The sequence below is a fragment of the Poecile atricapillus genome, chromosome 8 (assembly GCF_030490865.1).
Source record: "Poecile atricapillus isolate bPoeAtr1 chromosome 8, bPoeAtr1.hap1, whole genome shotgun sequence".
Taxonomy (NCBI): domain Eukaryota; kingdom Metazoa; phylum Chordata; class Aves; order Passeriformes; family Paridae; genus Poecile; species Poecile atricapillus.
In genome coordinates, this window is record NC_081256.1 from 26,649,736 (window position 1) to 26,659,590 (window position 9,855).

The 9,855-nt window shown below is 52.8% G+C and overlaps 1 protein-coding gene across 1 annotated transcript; it reads right to left on the reverse strand.

Annotated features, from left to right (window-relative positions):
- Window positions 1–7,922: 7,922 nt before the first annotated feature.
- Window positions 7,923–9,106, reverse strand: RAP2B (RAP2B, member of RAS oncogene family). The gene has a single exon (XM_058844332.1). It carries the CDS (start codon window positions 8,809–8,811, stop codon window positions 8,260–8,262), a length of 552 nt encoding a protein of 183 aa, XP_058700315.1. The 5' UTR covers window positions 8,812–9,106; the 3' UTR covers window positions 7,923–8,259.
- Window positions 9,107–9,855: the final 749 nt, after the last annotated feature.

The window sequence follows — 9,855 nt, forward strand, 5'->3', positions numbered from 1 at the left end:
TAACAATTCTATTGTTGGCAGTGGGGACACCAAACACATTTGCTTAGGTGTGTTTACATCCTGGAATAACACAGTTTATGTCTCCAAGTGAGTATGCACAAACATGTTTGCCAAATGAACTCCAGTTCCTCATCAGTTAATTGCTGTTAACTAGTGAGTGCTGAAAACAGGAGCGATGCCTCAGTGTCTCAGCACACCTGGAACAGCTGCACATCGAGCAACCCCAGCCTCCTAAAGCCTGTAAGGAGTCCAGGAATATTCTGTCCCTGGGCTCTCAGCAGTTCATCAGACAGGTTTGGCTCCCTGTCCCCGTCACAAGGACACAGAGGTGACACAAGCCTGGCTTCCTCGCAGACCGAGCTGCCACAAACCCGACGGGTCGGACAGGTCAAGGCCTCACCTTTAATCACCATGGGGACCTTCTGGTTTAGCAATGCTGAACTAATCTGTGCCAGGTCAAAAGTGCTTGAAGAGAACCCAGAAAACTCTTTTTAGGTGCTTATTATTGGCTAAATAAACACCTCATTTTCTTATGCTACTGGCCTGATATTCAGTGAGTGCAGGCACACAATTCCTAATTTTCTGTGCTAGAAGTAGAAAAACGTGGATGTTTCCCAAGTTGTGGATACCAGATACAACTTTGTACATATGCATAAATATTTATGCTCAGCAATCTGTAACTGTCACTGCACAGGCTGAAGTACAGTAATTCTGTAAGGGAATAAATGCCTCAGTATCTGTGAACTCTAATTCACTCCAGGCTGACCCAGTTCTTTTGGTAATAATCTTTTCCAAGCTGTTTCTCTGCTGAGAGTCCAGGCCTTAGAAATACCTTAAACATACAGTGCTCTCCTTAAACTTTATTGCAAAAATATGTGGAGACATGGCATGTATTTCTGGAATCTGTGCAGCCTGTGCTATACAGCAACTCAGATGTGACTCTCCTCTCTATTTTTCCCTTTAATTAAAGGAGAAACCAAAAGATCCAACAACCAAGGGAAAGCAAAACCCACACTAAAGCAAACATAACATTTGAAACAAAAAACCCAGCAGAAAATAGACAGCCGATCTGGGATGCAGCAGAGTATCCCAAGAAGAAGGGAAATCAAGATTGCAAACATTAGAAACACAATTACTCAAGCACTTTGTTAGCATGCTTTCATCTTAACTTTGGTAATCATCAGTAAACTTGGCCAACTCCCCATATGAAATGGGGGTACGTGATACTGCTGTAGTTCATTCAGGGGATAAAATTATCTCTAATCTCATCCTTCAGCACACACAGCTCCCAAGTCCCCCGAGTCACATTGCAACAATCATCACCAGAAAGTTCCACACAGCTTAAAAGAGATTTTGCTGATTAGTGGTGTAGGGAAGCTCAGTCTAAACATCAAACTCATCCCTGGTGGAGAGAACACGTTGGACAAATGTTTTTTGCACTTTGGAATCAGCTTAGCAATGTAAGGAGGGAAAAAACCCAGTAAATCCATAAGACACACACAAAAGGATGTTTTCTACCCAAAACAGAAGAATGGAGCCCATCTCCCCAGCTCCCAGCGAGACATCCCACTCCCTGCCCTGCCACACATCACCCCACAAACCACCCCCCAGTCCTCCTTAGCAGATCCCCACCCTGCCCAGCCAGGATTTCATCATCTGAGCTTGCTCCTCCAGCCCCAGCTCAGGAGCCGCAGGCAGCACCGCTGGGGAAGGCACCAGCAGCACCCAGCAGAGGAAGGGAAACACAAGGCACATTTTGTGTTTTTAAGGAGCATGGAAACATGCAGTCTTGATCTCCAGAATGTACTCATTTTATGCTTCCACAGAAAGTGTTTTTGGAATATCTGCAGAGATTTCTCTTCCAAGCTACGTCTCTGGACAGGAGTGGATACAATACCTGTCCCCTGGATTGCTGAAATTGGGATAACTGTAGGAACACTATAGAGACAAAGAATTAGATGAATGTACCCACAAATGGGAAACTGGGAAGGCACATCTGCTATAAATACTGACCTGTACCTTTTGCAATCCTGATTCAGAGGGAAGAACAGCCAACTTAATTTCAGATTAGTTTTCACCCAGAAGTCCAATTAGAATCATCCTCAAAAGCAACCTAAAACATCCCCTTTCACACTAGTGTAATAAATTAACATGATTGTATCAAAAGGCAAAAACTGTAGCAATTTTTTGATCATTCTGTCCAGTCTCATTGCTGCAGCATTTCTTGCACAATCATTATTGGTCTGTCAAGCAGAGGAGAAACATCTGGGATCTGTCTGTACCTGGACATCAAATCTATTAACTTAGCACTTTTTATAATGTTCCCTTACAGAACTTTGTAGAAATAAATGGGGTTTAAATAACTGAAGCTGAAATTACATGTCAGGCACCATTTTCCTAAAAATCTCTCTCTGTCAAGGACTACAAAACAAAGCTATGGCTTCTTGATCAGTCTGCTCTTCACACAAACCTCCAAAAGACCCAAGACTGCCAAAACTAAAAATAGAGTCAATACAGAACAGCTGCTTTCAATATTTTAAGACTTACTTGAACAACTTGCAAGTTCTAGTTAACTGACTTGTAATTTTACAATGGTTTATGCAGGACCTGGGACTTGTTGGATAGTGCAGATTAAGGATTTGAGTTCTTGCTTTATGCACCATATGCACCTCTGGCATGGACAGCAGCAAAGCAGCCTCAGCTGGCTGGAGCACTTGGACCCTTCAGAAATTTAGAACAGCCACAGAGAAAATGTGATGGCTGTTCTGGAGCTTTCTGCACAAACATCCCTGCTCATCATCATTGACCAGGATTTGCTGGGGGCTCCTTCAGCACCATAATGACTGTTCCATAAGGACTGTCCCATAAGGAAGGGTCCAGAACTGAGATCACTGAGATCATCTGTGGAAAGGGAGGAATTCTGATTCCACCCCCAGTGAAGTCAGATCTCACACACACACACACACACACAGACACACACACAGACACACACACTCTCCCTTGGGAAACACAGCAAGAATTTTGATTACGGACTAACAAAGTCTACACAAATTAAAACACAAAATCAACAAAAAACCCCCTGAAACCCCAATACATGCAGCCCCAGCAACACACTTGCACTCCATTTCTCATCACTACAGCTCACTTGAATATCTTTGGCTTTTTGCACTACAAGTTTGCTTTCAAATCCCTCTCATCTGCTGCACACACGGTTACCAAAGACTGTCAGCCCCAAACACAAAGTTGTACAGTTTGGGCAGATGCTGGATTCCTGCAAAGAGGAGGTTCTCAAACCTTGTTGTAGCAATGTGACAGGAAGGAGAGTCTTTGACACACACATTTTGCACAAGGCTGTAAACACTGTAGGAACAGGCTGTAAGCTGTGAATATCGATATTTAAAACCATTTCCCCTTGGAACTGAGCTCACACACGTTTGCTTCTCGAGCAGGTCTCAGATCTGACCAGAACAGGAACAGCTCTGCCCGAGGGGAGAGCGAGGGCTCACTCAGAAGGCGCCTGGGTTGCTGTACAAACCTGGATGGGGACAGAGCTTCCGATGGCAGCAGAGCTCCAGCTGGTTTCCATTTACCTCGTGGGAGCCATCCATGCACTCCGTGCACGTGTGCCACTCCTTTTAGCACAAAATTCTGAAAGAACATGCAAGTTTCTGCATTTTGTCACTCCTCGAGGAAATCTGACCCCGAACAACACCTGCACACAATGAGTACCCAAGTGAGGAAGTCATAAAGAGCCAGCTGCCCTTTATTTAAAATGCCCTTTGCAAACAACTTGCCGTACATTCTTTTGAGAGAAGCAGAACCACCAGGATCCCACAGCCACAGTTCCACATCAGCTCCAGCACCATCAGATCAGCGAATCCTGAGCATCGTGTCGAGCAGAAGCACATTGCTTTGGGCCTGGGGCTGAGCACACATTACAGTCACAGACACCGGGATGCCAGACACGCTTTCTTGCAATAGAACAAGCTTGGAGTTTTAAAAATACAATCATTATATACAGCAAAATATGTGGTCACAAGACCAGCCTTAAACCAAGGCCTTGTTTACACAATTTCTGCAATGTCAGGAAGTATTTTGGCCGGGAATGTAATTTTTCTTCCAAAACAAGTAAATATTTGCAAGTCTCACTGTGAAAAGAGTGATATACCACCTCTGTATTGACACGGGTGTAACATATTCCCACAGGGAAAAGGAATAAAGAGTACCTTTATATTGATACAACATTTCCCTCAAGTGTCGAAGCTAATATAGCTTTCATCACTCAGTCAAGTTAAAGCAGGATGATTTTTTTCAGACTTTTTATAGACAAGGCCTATGTTTAACAAGCACCAAAACACTTCAGAGTATTTGGAAGATCAGACTACTGAGCTCTACACTTTGTACTGTCCTCACCAGTCACAGAGAACATGGAATGCCTAAATACATTCAAAACCCTGATCAGACAGTGCCATGGCTGCTTAAATGAATGCTTCACTGTTTAACAAATACACCTTTTTGGCCAGAACTAGAATGTACCACAGAAAGGCCCAGCACAGCACAGAGCTCAGCTGGCTGCCTCTGCCAGGCTGAGCAAAGCTGGCCTTTGTGTGCTACAAACACCCACTTTTGCTTTATTCCTCAAGCACAGCTCAGGCAGTGGGGAAAGAGGCACTGGGGAATGTGAGGGATCTGCTGGCTCCTGGCACAATAAATAAATAAATACCTGCTTTTATCAACCAGAGCAAGCTGCTGTCAGGGCACTGATCTACAGCGAGGCCTGCTGGGTGCTAAAACTGCACATTCCAATTGAATTTAAGGCAAAATTGAACCATGGCAGTAACTGAGATGTAAATTTATTTCTTTTTAACATCAGACATGCAGTTTGTAAGCTGCAGATTGTGGCAGCAGTCAAGCTTCCTTAGCTTTCAATGCAGTACTTGGGTTAAAAGGAACCCCTTCTGTCAGTGTTAGTCCCCTGTCCTCCCAGCATGGGAGTCCCCTGGCTTCTAATGAATTTTTAGGAATTTCTGGAGGATGAGCTGCAACAAGGTCTTAAAAACGGGGGTAAATTAACGTGTGTGTTACAGGGAGAGCCCAGGCAGCAGCGAGGGAGCCAGCACTGGGGCTGCTTCTCCAGCCCTCTCGGTTTTTCTCTGAGTTGTATCACCCAGACTGACACAGCCCCACTGACTGGTCCCTGCTGGAAGGACACACCTGAGCTCAGGAGCAGAAACACCCCTCCAGCACACAGCCTGCTACAAATTTTCAGTAGATACTTGAGGTTACAAAAAGTATCCAAGTCTGACTAAAGCACAAATGGCAATTTCATTTCAATCAGTGGGATTTCAAAAGGTAGCATCAAACTGACACTACACACTCATCTTCCAGGGCTGAGGCACAAAGTTTTCCCATTTAAAATAGAAGAAATTACCAGATTCCCAGAGGAATCATGGCAGTTACTTTTCAGTTGGCCCGATTAAAAACCCCTTTACATTACACATCATCGCTCAACCTTTGTGTTTGAGATGTAAGATAATTTCAAGACTTCTTGGGATATGGGGGGAAGGAAAAAGAGTGTTGCAGGTTTTGTGTGCAGACCTTTACAGAAGGGGCAAAGAGAGGAAGGAAGCAGGTGAACAAGCTCCTTGGATCTTCCAGCTGATGGGAGGCACAGGTCTCCTCCCACCCCAGCCCCTCTGCAAACCAGAAAACAAAAAGGTCTGGTTTATCATTTTAAAGTGATAATGCAATGAGACTAAAAGCTTAAATTTCATAAATAATTGACCTTTAGAACTTCACCCCAATAAACCATGCTGCTTCCAGGAGGGAAAAATGGCCTAATCTTATGGGGCCTGTTGCAGTAAGCCCACACTACCTGCTTAAAGCTGCCTCTGAGCACAGCCTTCTTCTCACAGCTTGGCATCACACTGGGCCAGGGCCTGAACACAAGCAAAAACCTGCATCAAAAATGACTGAATATTAGGTAAAACAGCAATCTTGTGGTTTGCCTTTTTTAACCATTGCTCTTAGCTAAATCGACCCCTCCAGCTTCCACTGCTGTTGAGATATAAATCTGGATTAAGAGCCTGTGTAAAAGTCAGTGTTTCATGTGATACATAACAATGCACAAAGTTGTTTTCTAAAAAACAGCATCTGTATTAAAATTCTTAAAATGGATAGACATCTCTTCAATGCATGTCCGCAATTAAAATGACAGTTGTTTGAATTTTCTTGGTACATAACAACGATAAGATTTCCTTCTTTGCTGACTGGAGGCACATCCCACGACAAAATCAAAGGGAAATAGAACAAAAAAATAAAGCCCTCACCCCCAAAATCCCAAAAGGCTAAATTCTTGTAAATTTGAAGTAAATGAAGCCCGAACTTGCAAGACATGGAAATAACAGTTAAAAGGCTCAGATGGAAGTAAGAAATAAATTCCACTAACAATAGGCCCTTTTGTCCTGGCTTGCTCGGTGTGATTACTGCAAGGAAACTGTTAAGTAGTTTTTGGAGTAGTAGATAATGGGATTCTGTGGAGCTTTCACAGGTTGGCACCGGCTGGAACAGCTGAGTTTTGAAGGCACTCTACAGACACAGGGCTGCTCTTGGCCCTGCATCGCTCATGGGAAGTCTTTGCACTTGAGAGAGCTAGTCATCAAAATCAGGTATTGCCAACCCAAACCCAAAACCCCTCGGCACAAAAAGCACCACCGCCCCCCCTCCCCGCCAAAGGCAAAAACAAAACCACAACGAAATCACACACACACGCACACCTAAAAAATTGTGCAGATTTGTAACATTTTCACAGCTGATTAAGAAAAAAAAATAATAACCAAAACAAAACAAACAAAACCAGGAGAAAAACCACCACGCTACCACTCTCCTGCAAACTCCCATCCGATACAGCAGGTAAACAAAATAGAGCATTATTCCAGGGATATCGGCGGCGCTGCCCGGCGCCCCGTGCCTGGCAGCACCGATCGGGTCACAGTCCCAGTTCCATGTGCAACTCTCCGGGCGGGACGGCCCCGCACCGCCGCCCGCTTGCATAGAGACCGCGGGGAGCGGTGCCGGGACGGGCCCGGCTCCCCGGGGCTGAGGGCACCGCTCCCCGGGCTGAGGGCACCGCTCCCCGGGGCTGTCCGGGCTGAGGGCACCGCTCCTGGCCGGGCTCCCCGGGCTGAGGGCACCGCTCCCCGGGGCTCCCCGGGCTGAGGGCACCGCTCCCCGGGGCTCCCCGGGCTGAGGGCACCGCTCTCCGGGCTGAGGGCACCGCTCCCCGGGGCTGAGGGCACCGCTCCCCGGGCTGAGGGCACCGCTCCCCGGGCTGAGGGCACCGCTCCCCGGGCTGAGGGCACCGCTCCCCGGGGCTGAGGGCACCGCTCCCCGGGCTGAGGGCACCGCTCCCCGGGCTGAGGGCACCGCTCCCCGGGCTGAGGGCACCGCTCCCCGGGGCTCCCCGGGGCTGAGGGCCCCGCTCCCCGGGGCTCCCCGGGGCTGAGGGCCCCGCTCCCCGGGGCTGTCCGGGCTGAGGGCACCGCTCCCCGGGCTGAGGGCACCGCTCCCCGGGGCTGTCCGGGGCTGAGGGCACCGCTCCCCGGGGCTGTCCGAGCTGAGGGCACCGCTCCCCGGGCTGAGGGCACCGCTCCCCGGGCTGAGGGCACCGCTCCCCGGGGCTCCCCGGGCTGAGGGCACCGCTCCCCGGGGCTCCCCGGGCTGAGGGCACCGCTCCCCGGGGCTGTCCGGGCTGAGGGCACCGCTCCCCGGGCTGAGGGCACCGCTCCCCGGGGCTCCCCGGGCTGAGGGCACCGCTCCCCGGGGCTGTCCGGGCTGAGGGCACCGCTCCCCGGGCTGAGGGCACCGCTCCCCGGGGCTGAGGGCACCGCTCCCCGGGGCTGTCCGAGCTGAGGGCACCGCCCCCCGGGGCTGAGGGCACCGCTCCCCGGGCTGAGGGCCCCGCTCCCCGGGGCTGTCCGGGCTGAGGGCACCGCTCCCCGGGGCTGTCCGGGCTGAGGGCCCCGCTCCTGGCCGGGCTCCCCGGGGCTGTCCCGGGCGGGTTCCCCGCGTGGCTCCGCTCCCCGGGCGGCGGGACCGGCTGCTCTCGCGCCCGCCGCCGACACTGACAGGAAATATGCCATGACCAAGACTGGACGAAACGTACATGCCGAGAAAAGCCACATTTCCACCACGATGAAATTTTTTCCCCGATGTTTTGTCCCCGAGCGTGTCCGCCGGGGCGCGGGGCCGCCGCCGCCCTCAGAGGATGGCGCAGGAGGCGCAGCACGGCTCGTCCCCGTTGGGCTGCGCCGCGTAGTTCATCTGCCTGACGATCTCGGCGAACAGCTCGTCCACCGAGGCTTTGTTTTTGGCCGAGGTCTCCATGAAGGGGCAGCTCCACTCCTCGGCCAGCGCTTTGCCCTCCCCGAAGGAAACCTCGCGCTCGCCTTCCAGGTCCACCTTGTTGCCCACCAGGATCATGGGCACCCGCTCGTACCTCTTGACGCGGATGATCTGGTCCCGCATGGGCTTGATGTCCTGGAAGCTCTGCTGGTTCACCAGGCTGTACACCAGGATGAAGCCCTGCCCGTTCTTGATGTAGAGGTCCCGCATGGAGGCGAACTGCTCGGTGCCCGCCGTGTCCAGGATCTCCAGCACGGACGGGGACGAGTCCACCTCGATCTCCTTGCGGTAGAAGTCCTCGATGGTGGGGTCATACTTCTCGATGAACGAGCCGGTCACGAACTGCACCGTAAGGGCGGACTTGCCCACGCCGCCCGAGCCCAGCACCACCACCTTGTACTCCCGCATGGCTCCCGCCTCCCTCCGCCGCCTCCCGCTCGGGGCTGCCGCGGCGGGCGGGGACGGGGCGGAGGGAGGGAGGGGACGAGGGACGGCCCCGCGCCGGGGCGGGGAAGCGGCGGCCGCGCCTTGCGGAGCGGCGCCGGGACAGCCCCGGCGCCGGGCAGCGCCGAGGAGCAGGAGGAAGGGGATGAGGAGGAGGAAGGCGGGAGAGAGGACGGCAGCGCTGCCGTTACCGGCCCCGGCCCCGGCGCGGCGGCGGGACAGCGCTGCCGCGGCCCATGGCGGCCCGCCCCGCCCATTGGCTGCGGCGCGCGGCCCGCCCTGTTCCCATTGGCTGCGGCGCGCGGCCCGCCTCCGCCCATTGGCTGCGGTGTGGCGCCGCCCGCTCCCATTGGCTGCCGGCGGCGAGCGGCAGCCGCCCGCGCCCCGCCCTGCATGTGTGACCCTCCTGGCCCGGAACCGGGATCGGGATCGGGATCGGGATCACCGCGCGTGCCCTCCTGGCCCGGAACCAGGATCGGGATCGGGATCGGGATCACCGCGCGTGCCCTCCTGGCCCGGAACCGGGATCGGGATCGGGATCACCGCGGGTCCCCTCCCGGCCCGGGGCTCCCGCAGCCAGCGCTGCCGTGGTGCCGGGGTGGGACGGGCAGTGAGGGTGCCCCACCCCGGTGCCGCCGTTCCGGTGCCCTGCCCGGTACCCCCGCCCGTTCCGGGCCGCGGGGAGCCGGGCTCGGGGTGCCCGCAGCTCGCCCCGCTGGCCCCGGAGGCTCCGCGGGCCCCGCTCCCGGTTTCCCGTGCTGCGGAGCGGCAGCGGCTGATGGCTCCGGGGGCAGATGTGGCCGCTGCCAGATGTTGCCGCTGCTGGCACTCGGTGGCCCGTGGCCTGGCAGGGCTGAGTCACAGGGACTGGCTACGGGCCACTGTTTGTAGAAGTCGTCCCTTGGACTTTCTATGAGACATTCCTTTCAAGAAAGTGTCATTAGTTGTTTTGGCACACTCCAGTCTTTGCTGTTGCATCTTACTCAGTTCTTTACAATTCTCAGTATT

Excerpts from the sequence above, each read along its gene's own strand:
- RAP2B (XM_058844332.1), bottom strand. The coding sequence starts at position 8,811 with ATGCGGGAGTACAAGGTGGTGGTGCTGGGCTCGGGCGGCGTGGGCAAG.